This window comes from Gambusia affinis, linkage group LG01 (genome assembly GCF_019740435.1).
Source record: "Gambusia affinis linkage group LG01, SWU_Gaff_1.0, whole genome shotgun sequence".
Lineage (NCBI taxonomy): Eukaryota > Metazoa > Chordata > Actinopteri > Cyprinodontiformes > Poeciliidae > Gambusia > Gambusia affinis.
The window spans coordinates 37978097-37995638 of record NC_057868.1 but is presented as its reverse complement, the minus strand read 5'-3'; the positions used below and the strand labels follow the sequence as shown (position 1 = coordinate 37995638).

Genomic DNA, 17542 nt, shown 5'->3' with positions numbered 1-17542 from the left:
TGGTTTCTCCTTTCTGCTTGAGGGAAGGCCTGTTTGTTCTCTGTGACAGTGGTTTTTGGATGCTTTCACTGGTGGGAGGTGATTTATTCAGCTGCGGATGCTGGCTTTAGCTCCATGCAGCGCTGCATGGGGCTCTTTGACCACTAGCGAAACTGTGTTGGTCAGAGGGAGTGGACAATGATTGGATGACGAGCGTCTAAAGAAGCTGTCAAAGCTGTCCTGACAGGAACTGCATCGCAATGTTGCTGCATATGCACTTAAGGCATATGCGTCCTTGTCATGCACTTACTTGTCTGAAGATGTGGATGTCCTGGTTGCGGGTGATCAAGTGGGCGTTCTTAGCGGTGCATGTGGCAGTTTCCAGCTTGTCTCCCGTCAGCATCCAAACCTGATTAGAAACCAGAAGAAACCACGTCTGAGGAAACCTGATGCTTGAACAGATCACTTAATAATCACTGATACAATTAGATAAATACAAACTACAGAATAGGATCAAAATATATATATTATATAGCTTAGACTCATTATAGCTACAGCCAAAAGTGACAAAATCAGAATTTTTTTGTTATCTAAGTTAAGTGTGTTTCAAAAAATCTGACTACTGAAACTGAAGTCAGTTCCTCCAGTTTTTCGCCATTCCCTGATTGCGGAAGTTCATGCACAAATAAATAGATGCTAACATTTTTTCATGCTAATTCATAATTGTGCGTTTATCGCAAGTTTGTCGCAAAATCTGTAAAAAAAATTTGGCTTTTAGTGACTGTTAACTTCCATCTGCAGGTAGCGGTATTTCTTACTTCTACTATACTGCTGTCTCTGCCTTACTTGAGGTCAAATTTATAATTTGTGGCTGATATTAGCTGAAGGATAAAAATGTTTTGTGTCCAATCCACATAGATTTTGGAAGGGGTTTAAAGAAGAATAAAGACTGCAAAATTCCTCGGAAATATTTGTAAAATAGCCCCACAAAATCAGTGAAAAAAGAATAATGATTTTTAAAAAAAAAATCAAAAAAGATTGCAAAATCTTAGAGTGACTGATAAGAAAATAAGCATTAACTATGCTTTATTCATATGACAAAGAACTATTTAGATAATGCAGTTCAAGTATGATGAACTTACTTAATTTAGATACTAGCGTAATATTTAAAATCAGAATTAAACCTGGATAAGCAACATTCAGTTTTTATACTCCTCTAATCTAATCTGGAACAAACTTCCATTCCATAGAACTGCAAAACTGCTGAAACCCTGAGTTTCTTAAGGAAAAACATCCCTTTGTTTAGAGCTGCTTTTATTCCATTTATAATATTAGTTGAAAGGATTTTAATTTTAGACTGTAGTATGACTTTGCCTTAACTACGTCGTTAATATTTTTGTTATTTATTGAAGCCCTGTGAATTGTCTTCTTGCTGTGTTTCAAAAATACATTTGCTTTGAATTCATTGAAATAATTCAAACTAATGGTGAAAACAATATAATTCAATTCACTGAAAATTTATGGAGGCAACCAGATAAGATGCAAATCAAATGTCTGCTTCTTTACTTTTTATGGCGATGCTTTAATACCACTGTAAGCTGAAAAGCCCCACACACCCTGATGCCTGCATTGCGGAGGATCTCCAGGGTGGGTCTGACGTCGGTCTGGAGCTGGTCCTCCACCCCCGTCAGACACAACAACTCCATCTCCATCTCCAGGCTCTCGATCACTGTGGCTACTTTCAGGGAGCGGTCATGAACACTGAGTTTAGCCTGAACGTACCGCGCCTGGGGAGAAGCACAAACAATGGAGCTATCACACGTGGGTGGATATAAAAACACAAACAAAAAAAACAGTGTGATTCATTGCAAGCAGTGACAAGAGCATAATATTGTTAAAGGCAAAGAAAAGGAAGAGGAAATGTTAGTCTGCAACAAAAAGGGTTCAAAAGAATGAAGAGAAAAATAAACTGTTACCACAACGACAGATAACTTAAGTCAGGTGTTTTTACATTATACATGTCCAAGTGGAGAGGTCAAGGTAATTGATGTATTTACTTAGTCTATACAAAAAAATTATACTTTGAAGATACTTGATTTTCCCACATTGCCAAACAACTTTGTACAGCAAAGTTTCAGACACACCCCCACCCCCACACTTTGCCACCTCCCTCCCTTGCAGGGACCCACCTCTACAATCTTGGCTGAGAATCAAAATAGTAGCTGCTACTGTAAGGTTAAAACTATAACACTGTAAGTGTGTTTGGAGAGGAGCCACTAGTTTTGCCAATGAGGCGGAGAAACAGGAAAAGTCAGGAGATGTTGATAAGCTTTGATGCTATCAGCGTTAAAAAAAAGAACAAACCTGGATTTGATGTTTGAGAGAGAGTTGAAAAGAGAGAGTAACGCTCCTGTTTCTGTGAGAGTAAACATGCCAGATATACAAAAGGAAGAGAAAAGGACGCATGGCTAGATGGATGGACGGACATAGGGAAGGATGAACTGACTGACAAAGGGATGGGTGGACAATTAGACGGCCGGACGATTGAACAAACACATGATTGATGGACAGATAGATAGATGGACAAAAAGAGATGATGGATGATAGATAGATGGCTTGAATGGAGGGACAGACAGACAAAGGGAAGGCTGGACAGATGGACAAAGAGAAGGATGGACGGATGAGTAGATGGACCGACAAAAGAATGGATGGGCAGATAGACAGAGAGAGGAATAGATGGATGAACAGATAAAGTGATGGATGGATGATAAACAGAGAAATGGATGATGAATAAAGAAAGGAATAGACAAATCCATGGATGGATGGACCAATAAAGGGATTGATGGATGACTGAATGTAGTGTGAGGTGCTTTGGAGTCCTCTGACTTGATAAAACGCTTTACAAGTACAGGCTGTTTACCATTTAAATGTAGCAGGAAATTAATTCTACATTAATCTGATCCAGACTTAGAGAATCCTAATAAAATGTCAAACTTTTCCAGACTGAACAGGAACCCCACCATTATACGTGTCTGCAAACTGACCCCCATTCTTTAATCCTAATAGTAAACATATTTACAGCAGAAATGTACATTTTTGAACTTGCCGTCGCATAATTGTGAAAACTACAGTGCTCCAAATCCATACACTCGGAGCAGACATGATCAATCGGTCAACGCCCATCTTTAACGCTCCAGCTCCAGGGCAAATTGCAAGTGAAATAAAGCAAAAACAATCTGGCCATGACTCACAGAGGAACACAAACTCTGTGTGTGACTCAGATGGTGACTCACTGCTGCCCACCAGTTCTGCTCACTCAATTATACTCTTCAGAAATGCGCCTGGGGCTAACAACTGCAGGGGAGAAGGCCCGGCCCTGCCCTGCTGAAACAATGAGAGGGGCCTTGTATGTGTGTGTGTACTTGTGTGGGAGGACGGGGTGGATGCGGCTCCAATAGGGGTCAGAGGTTAGTCTGATTACCAAATAACACACTTTGACATTTAAAGGCTTTACTTGTCAGGGCAAAATATCAATCTGTATCCGTAGTGTCCGTCAGCTGATGTGCCTGGAGCACTTAAGTTTTCTGGAGCACCGACTTAAAGCTCTGCAGGCTTCCTTCGACTTGGGTCAAACAAATCCTTCGTCTTTTAGCAGAAAGTCCCTCTGAGACCCAACCCCCGGCTCTGCCTTGCTGTGGTTTAATCTTATAAGTGTATACTTACCTCAAAATCCAGATACTGTTCCTCCGTCAGCGACTTCTTGGAGACCACAAGGACCCTCAGGCCTTCCCTCGCCATGTTTCCACACTAGGAAAAGCAGACAAGAACATTCGGGTTCAGCAACTTACTAAGCCTGTCTCAGTGTAAGAGGACTTTCTAGCAAAAATAACACCATGTCTGTCATGAATACTCAAAAAATAAAAAGGACATTTACCTCCTCTTCCAGCCAGTCGTTGTACTGCACAATGCCTGCCATCACCACATCAGCACCCTTCATGTAGAAAGTTATCTCTCCTGTCGATTCGTCCTGAAAAAGTCCGGATAAAGACTTGATTTTTGCAGGACACGTTTTCCTGAGCAACGTGAGCTCTGCATGTCTGTGTTGTTTGGAAATGCAGGATGTATTTGGTAATTGTGATGGATTTAATGTCACTTTTATCAGGAAATCAAGTCAAGTTTAAAGCTCTCAGGCTTCCTGAGGGAGAGATCAGCCAACAAAAATGATGTTAGTCACCAGAGTGAGTCACAGGACAAAAGGTGAATATTTTCTCAGACAAAACGCTTCTGTTATTCTGTTTTTATATTCTGGCCCTGTGTCAAGTAGCAATTAGCTGCAAAACAACAGCCAACAACCTACTATTTTGACATCAAAAATAATAATAAAAAAGCCAATAGACCTGTCATTTATTAGGTTTTTTATTTGCAGACAGAAGAAATTTAATCCTTAGCCTATAACAATATTTTTCTAAAGGGCGGGGTGTCCCAACTGCTTTGAAAATTAGGGGGAGGGCAAAGGGAAAACTAGAAGGTTTTGAAAGCAATCCCTTGGAAATATAGTTAGTATGTGGACTAGCAAAGAGACACTCACAAATTTACATATTTTTCAGTTTCTCATTTTTCATAGCCACAGTAATGTCTAGTGCAGACGAGGTCTGCAGTCTGTGGCTCTTAAAACTTGATTTAGAAACCTGTTTCTAATCATAAAAGTAAAATAAAGGTTTCCCTTAACTATATGTCTGTATTTTTTGGCCAAATTAATTTTTGCATCTTAATATGTATTTGTTCCAGTAGCGTGCATCAACAGGGGCCCTTAGTGCGCACACACACACGCCAACACGCACACACACGTCATGGTGATATGTGTCGACACAGGACAGGTTAATGGACTCCAGTTCCAGTCAGTTTGATCACATATGCCAACGTTTCTTTTAAAAACAGGGCCAGGCTGATAGAAACCTCTATTCTGGGGTTGTTCTTCTTGTTTCTTTTTTTCTAAAGATAGAAATTAGGGAGCTTTGATTCTTTAAATTCCACAATGTTTTTCTTTCCTTTTTTTCCCCCAGGAACAAAAATGGTTTAGGCCACAGCTAATAACTTTTATTTAGCATATAAGTAGCAAAGATTATTGTTTTTCTGAATTTGAAATGCTTCAAATTACAACAACCATTAGAGCTTTACGTCTGAAACACGCAAATGTCATTTATCAGATTAAATACAACTCAATGCAAACATGCATACATATAATTATGTCCTTTTATAAGGTACATTGTCCCATGTACACTGTGATTCAATAAATGCCTAGAAATTTAGTTATACTTAGACTAAACATCAAGGGAAGTCTAGTTACTGTCAGCCATTTAGGAGCAATTATATTCCATATAATTCTCAATTGTATATTGAAAATAAACACTGCAGATCAAAATGAAATTTAAAAACAAAAATAATTTAGGTAAATGTATTTTTTTTTTCAAGGATGTCTGAAATATGTTCAGAAAAAAAAAAAAACTGTGGCAATGTTTGCTGTCTACAACTTTCAAATGCTTACCTTCTACTTACGGGTCTATTAAGTGATTCTTCCTTACATATCAGTGACACCTGCTAGCAATGCCAGTGAAATAGTGGCTGACTGTTGTAGCTTTCAATTACACCAGCACAGCATTTATTTTACAAAAACAAACACAAAAAAAAAAAAAAAAAACAGCAAAAAGATGGACTCAGATGACTCTGTTATTATTTCCTCCTCGAGTATTACAGCTTCCTGTCACATTTCAGGATGTGACAGTGGACTTTGTAGATCAGGGGTCTCAAACTCCAGTCCTCGAGGGCCGCAGTCCTGCAACTTTTAGATATGCCTCTGCTGCACCACGCCTGAATAGAATAATTAAGGCTCTGGAGAACTGATCTACACATGGTGGAGGTAATTAAGCCATTTCATTCCAGTGTTTTGTACCTGTGGCACATCTAAAAACTGCAGGACTGCGGCCCTCGAGGTCTGGAGTTTGAGACCCCTAGTGTAGATAGTCCTGGGCTCATATAGTGTTGACCAGATTGTGATATTGGTTTCCTAAGTAATAGTTTCAATTGAACACGCTAAATGGAAAAAAAAAGGGAAAAAAAATAATGTCTTATGAATAAAACCCCAAATAAAATAAATTCACAAGAAGAGCCCTTCACTTTGTACAAATTTCTCTTTTGTTTTTGCTAGAAAATTAGAAAGTACAAGACTCTATATTTTTAACACTACTTACACATAAAAAACATAAATTTTTTACTTATTGGTGAAATGATGGATTTTCTATAATTGTTCTATTTCTCACTTGCGACTCTGCAAAGTAAAATTTTAAAGGATTAAAAAATACTTTTTTCTGTCAAGTGAAAACACTTGACATCATCATTGTTCTTGTTATTTTTTAAGATAAACAACAGATTGTAGTTTTCTCTGTTTAAGGACAAAATTTAACTTTGTTTTTCCTATTTTAAATAACAACAAAATATATAACATTCTTCAAAAGTAACATCAGAAAGTAAAATGAACAGCAATATCAATATCATCTTCACACTCACTCGCACTATAATCCCCATTCTTTTGCTCTCGTAGGTGAAGGGAAATATCTGGAGGATGGTGAAGTTCAGAATTTGACCAGTAGGGGTCCGTAGTTGCATGGAGGATTGGTCTCTTCCCACCAGAGTCAGCCCAACACTCTCTGTCCACTGCACCAGCGACACCTACCAACATCACAGTGAAAAAGCTTTCAAATAATAGACTTAGTACATAAAAGAAATATGAATTTGCTGCATTTCTTATCCATCAGCTGATAATTTAGTTTATTATATTATAAATAAAACAGAATGGAGATAATCTGTGATCATTAACCTCTGCTCAGATTTTTAAACCTCACAATAAACCCCTTATGTCAACATATACTCTATTTTTTTAAGACTGATGAAAAGCAATTAAATTCATTTTTGGACAAAGAATTGTGAGCACTGAAAGAATCAATCAATAATGCAATCCTGTTCAGCACTTAAGGTTATTGACTGATGTCCATTTATGAAGAGAAAACCTTAGTTGTGCTCAATTCTTTCTGAAGGACACATCATCCATTAATACAATGGCAGCATGAGAGGGGCTTTGGGGGGAAATACGTTTCACAATAACTATCAGGCCAGCCGCCAAATGGCACATCCAAGTCACCGTCAGTCCTCTGGCAGGAAAAATGGGCGACGATGGGCAGATACAGACGAGTGAAGAACAGCAGGTTTCTGGTTTTCATGTTATGACACCAAGAAACAAAAATACATATTGTTTCAAGCTTATTTCTACTGCAAATGTGTGTCAGGAAGTCAAACAAGGCCTGGCCAGCGGCCCTTTAACAACAGCTCAGCTCTGACTAACACAAGACTGATCGTCCAGGGAGTTAAGAAGATATCTGCTTAGTCATAGTCTAGAAATACTGGCCGTGGGAGCATTCTTGGATTTCGCATCTGCCACAAAGGCACCTCCAACATTGAGGTTAGCTGTTCGCTTCTAGCTGGACCGAAAAATCGTTCAAACTAGTCAGCCTGACTCAAAAACCAGATGGCTGGGATTGTTTTTTTAATCAGTGGCAAAGGAAACTGCAATGCTGACTCCACGCTGACATGAATCACACACAACACATCTTGAATTATCAGTGCATATAAATCTGATTATTCTATAAATGATAACAAAAACTCCACAATTACTAACCGTCCTGGTAGCAACGTATAACAAGATAAATAATAAACAAATCTTTTATTATGGTGGCATAATCTCACATTGAAAAATGTATTTAAAAAGGAAAGAAATCCTATGTCAATAAGTAAGTGGGAGTTATTATCTTTGGACCTGAAAAGGAATGATCTAGAGTCAACATGCAGATTCAGTTATCAAAGATAGAAACTGGAGATGAGGAACAAAATCTGGGTGTAGTGATGAACATTAGAGCCATGTAAAGATAATTACAAAGTTGGCCTTCTATCACCTGAAGAACATTTCCAGGATTAAAGAAGATCTAGAGAAACTCATCCATGTGTTTATCTATAGTTACATTAATTACTGCAAATCAGACAGCTACAGCTGATCCAAAACACTGCTGCAGGCGTTCCGACTAAAACCAGGAAGATAAAGAGCATTACCCAGTTCTAAAGTCCTTACACTGGCTCCCTGTAGCTCAGAGAATAGGCTTTATGTATCATCAACCTTCCAGACCACTCAGGTGTTCTGGTTCCGGTTTACTCTGTATCCCCAGAACCAAACACGGAGAAATAACATTTAGCTTCGATGCACCAGAAATCTGGAACAAACTTCCAGAAAACTGAAAAACGGTTGAAACACTGAGTACCTTTAATTTAAGGCTAAAAACCCACCTATTTGTAACTGCCTTTGATTCATAATAACTTGATTGATATAATTTCTTGATATAAACCTAACCCGATGGCATTTGACTAAATTAAATGTTTATTGTTTGTTTTATGATTGGTTACTGTTTTATTTATTTTTTTTATGGTGTAAAGCGTTTTGAACCGCCTTGTTGAAGAAATGTGCTATTCAAAACCCTATAAAAACATGGTCAGAACTGCTTATTTTAATGGTGAAAACAACAAACATGCCTTAATATGCGCAGTGGAAACTGTCATGAAACTACTAAAGAAGATGGCATCCACCGTGTCCCTATCTCCGCTCTTGGAGAGAGAGCCGGTTGGCGCAGAGGAAATTGAAATTAGAAATTTGAAAACACCAGATAATACCATGTAAAGCAGGTTTGCGTTACACAGTATTTGTGCATTTCCTTTCAAAGATTTTAGATATGTGTTACAAAACAATACAGAAACTAATTTTCTTCAAAAATTAAAATTTTTTAAATTATATTCCACTAAAATATTCATGAATACAGAACCGCGAAGGGGCCCACTGTAAAGAGTTCTTCATGTATTGTTCAGAATAATTAGCAAAATATTTATTGTACGCGAAATACATTTTACACATTTTGGCAAAATTGTCTTAAATCCTTGCCTCAAGTTACAGTATATTACAGTTTTTCTTTTAGAGCTATGATTTATAGCTCTAAAAGCTTGATTTAACTGTAAAAGAAAATAATAATAATTTCCCCCTCTTAATGAAGAGGGGTGCAAAAACAGAATTTTCTCAGTGCAGCAGTAGGAAGAAGATTGTACCTCGTCTGGGCTGGACGCCTGGTACACCCTGCATGTGTCTTCGTAGTGCTGCTCTGCCTCAGCCTGGTCGGTCACACCGTTGGCTTCGTATACGGGCGTCACGTTGTGCACCAGGGCGATGGCTTTCACAGCCTCGTGAACTCTGCTGCTGATGGTCTTTCGGACCTTGGTGGCTGCTGGAGCCCTGGAGGCCGGAAGGTCATGGGTGGGCTGGGGACAAATGCAGAATGCACTGTTATTAAAATAACAAAATAAGTCTGTTGTAAAATTAAGAGCAAGGTTTCCGGCTGTTTGATTATGAAAATAAGCTGGAGTGCCGATGCGACTGTCATAGATGGTCAACACCGCTGCATTGGAAATTATCAAAAAGTCTTTATAGACATTTCAAGATAAGGGCATGAAGTAAACAGTTTTCATAGAAGAGGATTAGAGTCACTCAAAAAAAAAAAAAAGAAAATTGTGACTCACAATTCTGACTTTAATCTCACAATTCTGATCTTTTTTTTTCAGAATTCTAACCTCTCAGATTTATATCAGAATTCAGACGTTTTCCTCAGAATTTAAACATTTTTCTCAGAATTTTCACTTAATAAATCTTACTAGAAATTTTAAAACAAGGGCATAAAGAAACCAGTTAAACCCTACAAAAGAGGATTTTTCCCAGTGACCCTATACTTTTTCATATAAACCTTCTCTTGAAGATGGAGTCTTAATTTCCTGTCAAGGATTTTCTAAAAGAGGACCAAGAAGAGTAAGGATCTTTCAGTCACTGCTTTGATAGACGATAAACATAACCAGATGTGTAGAGTAAATATGAATGATTTGCTTTTGCATTGTGACGCTGCTATTTTTAGAAGTCTGTGTGCGCCAAGGGTTAATGATGGTGTCATTAAAGAAGTCCTGTCAGCGCTTCGCTTGTGGGCTGATCCTGTTTCCTGCTTCACTAACCTCTGGTGTCAAGAGGACAAAGAGTGTCATATGAAATTAGGAAGCATTCAACCAAACAATAATCCCAAACTCAAAAGTTCCTCTCCACAATGCTGCATGTTTTTTTTTCTCCTCTCGTCCTTTCCCAACCTGTTCTTGACTTTTTTATTTTCTAGTTTCTGTATTTTCTGACCTGTGTGTATGCGCTGAACACATGGCTCTGTACTTCATCCATCGAGTCCATCCCATAAGCCACGGTTCCAAGATGGAGACGCCTGAACACCATTTCATTTTGGGTAAGGGTGCCTGGTAAAAAGAAAAGAACAGAGTTAGTACATGTTTTCTATTTTCTATTTCCAGACCAAGAGTTCTACATTTCACAAAGTATGAACCTTAAATTGGGTTATTTTTTGAGTTTTTTCATCAGATCATTTTAAAAATCATAAGAAAACACAACACTGAAGTCGGATTCTTATTCAACAATTTGTTAAAAGGACTTTATCACAGCTTTTTAGGGCGCTTAATCTTATCCAGATCATTTCCAAATCAAAATATATGAAGCTTGAATTTCTCAAATTCCAGCACCTTATTCTTTAAAATAAACTTTGTGAGCTCCGATACCTTTCTTGTGTTTGTAAAAACATAAATACTTGTTTTAATGCTTTGTCACCTGAGCAATCTAAAACTTAAAAAACAAAATTCTTTTGTCTGAAATATTACATTTAAACCCTAAAGCGACACAAGAAAGATAAATAATGTAACTTTTACAAAATTAAATAGACATTGCTGTCGAAATGTAATTTTCTATTCTTAACTGATTTTTCATGCCTATCTCAATTGTGTTACAGTTCAAGTGTCATTTCTGTGTAGAAATGACAAAAAAGCATTTCTACACAGGAAGCCAAGTCAAATTGATCCTTGGGATTTTTGATGGCTTTAGATTAACAAACAAGTTATCTGAAGCAGATTTTGCAGCTGACATGTGGTAACTGAAAGCCAGAAGCCCTTGACACGACACACAACCTCTGAATCCTCACGCTTACTTTAAAAGCATTTTCTGCTAGTATATCAAAAAGACTTGAGGGGCCATGCACATACATTAGCCTGACCCGCGGACCCTGCTGGCCTAATCGCGCTCTGGACGTGGAAATGGCCGATCATTTTATTGGCCATGAGGGCTGTAAATCTGACGTACAACACCTCACGCCTGAGGAAGTGCAGTGGTAAAGGCTGCTGGGCTGTAAATGTGTGTATGGATGAGAGACTTTGGGGTCTCGTTTTATGGTTTAAGGTTTCAATAGGTAGCAGAAACCCCACCACAGAGCATCGCCCCCAGGGAAGGAAAACACTAAACTCATTTACCATAAGCTCCCATTCTAGAGCTCGACTTGTTGGCCTCAGTAAATCTTTTGCTGAGAGAACAAAGAGTATGTAGTGCAGTGGAACCTGTTTTGTCAGTAAGCAGGTAGGAGATCCGTCCGAGCTGCTCCGGTATGGTGCTGGCCCTCACCACCGTCCCTGGAATCTTGGAGTCTTTTTTGATCATCCAGCTGAAAACCATCTTTCCCATGTCCAGGTTAACGCGCAAACTGTATTAAAAAAAATGTTAAAAAAGGATGATAAGCTTATTATAAAACCACTAAATTACATAAAGAATATTTCAGATAATATTATTTTGGACCTGATGGGCACAATGTGGGAGAAGAGGAGTAAGAAGCGGAAGATCTGGAGGTACCAACGGCCAGCAAAGTGCTGAAGGGCCACCATGACCAGTGACACAACGACGAGCGCCCCAAACAAGATCTTGGTCAAACAGTTCACCTCCAGGTCAAACAAACCCACCTGACAGGAGAAAAAGAAACAAACTTTAAGGATCATAAAAAAACTTATGCATCTGTAAAGCAGTGTTTTGTAAAGGTATCCATAATCCTGAAACTTTGTTTCCATTTTGATATGTTACAACCACAAACTTTATTTTACTTCATAGATTAAAGCAAGTTTAGCATTGTTGTGAAGTGAAAGAAGCATGATAAGTTTTAAGAATGTTTGTGGTTGCAATGTGAGAAAAAGCTCAAGGGGTGTGAAAACTTAAATGCAGACTTAAATGCAGTTCTAAGTCTGTAATTGACAGTCGGAATATCAGTAAGGTTTATAAGTTGTTCTCAAGTCGTACTCCACTTATGGCACCCTACTGTACCTTGTGTCGCGGGTTGGAGGTGTTCATGACGCTCCGCAGCTCCTTGCCTGTGTAAATCACAACCCCCACCACCGTGCCTGGGGTGAGGGGAGACAAAAAGGCCAAAAAGTGCCCCAGGTCAGTAGACTAAAGCTCCAGCATCAACCATAATATGTCAGAAAGATGCTTTCCAGACCTATAATCCTGACATGAATAGACTTTTCTAAAATGAAGAAAGTCAGATTTCCAATTGCATAATGGGTAACACATGTTAAAGCGGGTTAAGGAGGATTTACTCTCCTGCAGGAGAGAAAAAAAACACTTTTAACAATTCTACTTAAGTTTCACTGAGCGATTTATAAATGAACAAAGCTCTGTCTCAGTAATTTTTCACAAAATATCAGATCAACAGTCCCAGAAGTAGCAAGTTAATTTCCTGAAAAACAGTTTTATTGGTGTAATATGAGTCAGACATTTACCAGAAGCAACAACTGTGCTGGCCCACAGGGTATTCTCAATGCTGAGACTTTCGTTAACTGGGGGGTCTCCATCTTCCTGGAAAGGTTCAGCAAAAAATGGTGAGGGAATACTCAAGTCATTCTAAAATATAAAACAAAGAGCTTACAAAAACATCTTCAGTAATGCTCTTCTTTACTTTAATTTATGGTTCACAAAAGATAACAAAAATAGATGACAAATGGAATTAAACTAACAAATAAAATCCTATTCTACTTTTATAATGCAATTGAACTGTAACAAAGCTTTATTAAGATTTTGTAAAAATCCCAGACTCAACTCAATTCCTATAGATTCCTCTAAAAGGGTGTATTGACTGCTGCAGTTCCCTGTGTGTTTGTGTCATGTGACCAGACAGAAGCAGATATTTTTAAGTTTTATGAAGTAGGTCAATACCTTTATCTTTAAGTGTTGTCTGCACAAAATTAACTCCAACCAAATATATCTTGAGTAGATCTATTAATAACTCGTATCAAATCAAAGCATAACAAGCTAGCATTAGCACAACACTTCAGCAGGCTGCTTAGGATAAAAAACATTATCAGTAGGAGCAAGATGTGAGTTTACCAGTACACTTCTGCTGACCTGCTAATGAACTAATATTGGAGCAAAGTTTTCATTTAGCACTTTAGAGGTTTTGCTAACTTTGAAAATGTTAAGCGCACTTTGCTAAATTAATTTTAAAGCATTAATTTACAACTTCTGATCTGTTAAAAAAAAATCCCTTCCTAAAACTCAAACTCTAAAGGTAGGATGTGCAGTAATAATTTAATCCTAATGAGTCTGATACACTATGTTGTAACATATATTGTGTCACTGACACAATGCTGGATATCAACATGGTTGAATTCATGCTTTAGCATTAGCTTCCGTTAAATGCCATGTTTGTATAAAAATCTTACATTAGCGGAAATAATGTTTGTGATTAGTGCTTTAAAGTTAGTTTAGCTAACAGTCCCCACCACAGGAGTTTACTAAAGGATGGAACTATATCTGTCAAGTCACAAAATGTTTATTGATCCATTAGGTAAAAAGAGATTAAATTAAAATTGTTAGAGTGACTAATATCTAAATAAAATTACAATCAAGTAAGCAAACATTAAGAACAGACTTACCCTGGTGAAAGTTCCAATAAAGTTATGAATATCAATGTTTGGTTCTTCTGCATACACAAACGATCTGATCTGAAGAAGGTCCTGCGAGAAAACAAAGAAGGTTCAACATCTGAAGACAGTTTGACTCGTGCCTTATTTTCTATTTTACACTCCTGCTAAACTTGCTTAAATATATGGAGACAAAAAAAAAATAGCAAAAATGTCCAACGTATTTTTCTAAAGACTGTGTACCGAATTGATCAAACAACAAAACTACTTCAATTTCCAGCAACACTAATTAGCCTTTTACAATTTGATCAAAAGTGATCATTATCACTTTCAAGCTATCATGATGTGAGTAAGCACCATCAGGCCAGAGCTGATATCTAAAAGGAAAATGTCTATAAAATCATCTGTTTCTAGAATTACCTGCAACTCACCAAAACCAAGCTTGCTTCGACTATTTTCAGAATTGAAAAATCTTGAGTCAAACACTGAAAACCTTCCTGTAAGTAAAGGCCTGAGGTGAGTCCGGGCTTTTAGTTATGGGGTCATTTGAAGAGCCAGCCATCCTACTCTTGACCCAAATGACCACTCTTGTTGTAATGACAGACCTGCTGCTGCACTGAGAAAACAATCTGGATTCACAATGAGTCCTGTGTTCATCAGCTAGGTAAGGACGAGACTAAACAAAGGCATAATCCTCGACTTTTTCTCCAGTGTTCTTCTCACTCACTGCGGCAGTTGGCAGCCTCTGCGTGCAGGCCACAGGGAGGCGCAGTTTCCAGTCTGTCTCTCCATCCAGCTGGTCAGTTCGCAGGAAGCAGGATCCTGGAAGAGATGCAATATTAAACAAACTCACCTCTAGAGGGCGACCATACATAGACATTTAGTCAAAGCAGAAATATCTCTGGCCTCACTTTACAAGAAAAACTACTGAAAAAACTCCACACTGACCAAATCTCATATTGATTATTAACTTTCAAGATGCAAACTTATAAATAATATAATTCTTGCACCAGTTAAGTGTGAGAGCTACCCATTATTATTGGCAGGGAAAGGAAAGGCATCCAGAACCCATCCCCCTCCTCTAACATGCATGCGTCATCCTGCCCAAAACTCTCAACCATGGCTTAGGCCCTTCATAATTGACCTAACGGCCTCCACATGGAAGAGAGATAACCAGCAACTATTTCCAGTAAAACAAAGTTTGTTTTTTCCTGGAACAGGAAGATGCAACAGACATGAAGCCCTTCAAACAGAGCCAGTTAGCTTCGTCAGAAGAAAAAGAATACAGATTGTGTGCCGCAAGTGTTTTTTTTTTTTTGTTTTTTTTTTTTAAATAAAGAATGTTTTGTCCTTCAGTACATTTGTCATCACTGACGGAGCTTGTTCTTATCCATATTTGATTATTCAGATGAGCCGGTGACGCATCCTCCTCGCCTGACTCTTGTTGTCTGTTTGCATTTCATCTTGTGCATCCCTTGATTTTCCTTTTCATTACCTCCTCATTTGAAAGACAAAAATTAAGTGAGGCAAGACATTGCAGATGGTACATTGTTTTGTCTAGTTGGCCCATTACTTTATCAACCTACTAAAAATTCAGTAAGACTTTAGCTCCATTTAGGCTTCCTGTCGTGCCTCCAGGTTAATCCTGGCACCTCTGTACCTTTTTTTTTTTTTTTAAACACATCATTTCCCAGTCCAGACAGCTAAGTCGGGGTGTTGTGGCTAACTGGTAGGATGACCAGCAGATGTTTACCATTTCTCTCAGAAGTCCTCAGAAAGATCATGTCAGCGGGGACACGTTGGTTCTAGAAAGAAAGGCAGAAAGAAAAACAAGAATTCAATATCACTTTACTTTTTCTTCTCCATCCCTCCACTTTTCCCTTTAACTAAAGACAAACAAGACTTTAAGCTCTGCGTGTGCCACATTAGCAACAGACAGTCAGTCATAAGTCTTCCAGAAAAATCACCCTTCACTCAGCCTTTTACACTACACACAATAGGTTCATCTGGACTGCTTTGTCAAACAATTCAGGAGTTGGATTACAATTTTAAATGTTACATATGCCAAAAAAAACAAACTACAAAATGTTTCAGTATGTTCAATGTCAGACTTCATTATGGTGAAAATTTAAAACCCTAAATTAATTAATTCTTGGCTGATCTTTGCTTCCCAATCTTCTAAAGGTTGTCACTGTTGCTGGTACAACTTATTCCTTCCACTTAACTTTACATCATAAAGCTTGGATACAACACTCTTCAGCAATAACCTCTTTCTGGACGGGACCTCTTTGCTGGACAACTGTCAAATTTATAGCTGGGTTTCCATTAGAAAAGCTTTGTGAATATTACACTTCTGTCAAAAAAAAAACACAATTTCACAATAGAGGTGTTTCCATTAAATAAGAAACTTCAACTACTTCCTGTTGTCTTTTTCTTTATGGTTTGCGCCAGTGGCAACATCCGGTTGTTGATCATGTGACTCGTGATGCAAAAAAAGAGTTTCCATTAGAGTTTTGCGAAATAAACAGGCAGCATAAAACACCTCATCCTATCACCAAAACCTTTAATCAAAAAACAAAAGTTTTTTCAAAATTGCAGTATTTCCATTGAGCAAATTAATTTTCAAAATATCCGCAGGCTACTCAGATGTCTGAGGACAAATTTCTTTCAACAACGCTTATTAATTTACTATAATCACAAGGTTTGCCGTTTTGACACCATATTGACTTCCAAATCATAGGTGATGTTTCTCAATCTACAAATTGAAATAACTGAATTAAAAGACTTGGAATGGAAGCTAGTTGAGAGAACCCTTTTCTGACGCTTTGGCAAAAAGAAAACAAATCATAAATGATGTCCGAAATAAAATAAAAAACTAAGAAATTAACATCAATCTAACTAAATTGAATTTGTACTCAAACCTCATTAGAGCCATTTTAGGTTCACATCTCTTATGTAAGTATTAAGATTTGACAGGCTGGGGCTCAGAATTGATCACAAGATTACAAAATCTTTACTAACTCCTTCCCCTTCAGTCACCAGTGGGGCGCAGATGATTAACAACCCGGCTTGTTATTGGCCGTCACATAAACGGTGACTCAACGGTCCTGATGGGCCCCAACTATTCACAGATGTTCATCCAAACCTTCAACAAACAATCTCCAACAAACCTTCTCCACGATTATGAGGTCACCCACTTGAATGCCACTGCTTTTAACTTTCACTGTGCCTGTAAAGCAGAACAAAAGTAAGAGGAGGAAGTTTATTATATACAGCAACACCTTGAAAGTCTGCAGATTGGTCTGCAGATTGGTTTTACTTTATCAAATATCATTCAGACATGAAAGTATCCTCTGGGTGAACTGGTGTCCTGCATGCCAAAGAAGCTCTCCATGCAGATTTGAAAGAATGTTGTGTGGGGGGGGTTGAGCCTTTTTCTCTCATTCCACTTGGAATGAACAGGCAAAATTGTTTGGAGGAGATCACTGACCCTTGAACCGTGCTGTGACCTCTTGGCTTTGCATATGTAAGACATTAAAGTGCATTAATATTGTTATGCATTTGGACTCGCAGGACTTCACATGAGTGCTTTGAACATTAAAAACAACAAAAAAAACCTGATAAAAAAGTACCGCTTTAATAAAAT

At 38.1% G+C, this 17542-nt stretch overlaps 1 protein-coding gene across 1 annotated transcript in view; it reads right to left on the bottom strand.

The window, feature by feature from the left end:
* Window positions 1-17542, bottom strand: part of LOC122832511 (probable phospholipid-transporting ATPase IIA) — a 40619-nt gene that overhangs the window by 15151 nt on the left and 7926 nt on the right. The window contains exons 5-19 of the mRNA XM_044119334.1: window positions 17067-17125; window positions 15650-15701; window positions 14624-14718; window positions 13909-13989; window positions 12757-12832; window positions 12299-12375; window positions 11783-11943; window positions 11548-11690; window positions 10295-10407; window positions 9175-9384; window positions 6544-6705; window positions 3914-4006; window positions 3703-3786; window positions 1596-1766; window positions 290-388 (exon numbers count right to left, since the gene is read on the bottom strand). Of these exons, the coding sequence (XP_043975269.1) occupies window positions 290-388; window positions 1596-1766; window positions 3703-3786; window positions 3914-4006; window positions 6544-6705; window positions 9175-9384; window positions 10295-10407; window positions 11548-11690; window positions 11783-11943; window positions 12299-12375; window positions 12757-12832; window positions 13909-13989; window positions 14624-14718; window positions 15650-15701; window positions 17067-17125 (1676 nt within the window). The remainder of the gene's footprint in view (window positions 1-289; window positions 389-1595; window positions 1767-3702; window positions 3787-3913; window positions 4007-6543; window positions 6706-9174; window positions 9385-10294; window positions 10408-11547; window positions 11691-11782; window positions 11944-12298; window positions 12376-12756; window positions 12833-13908; window positions 13990-14623; window positions 14719-15649; window positions 15702-17066; window positions 17126-17542) is intronic.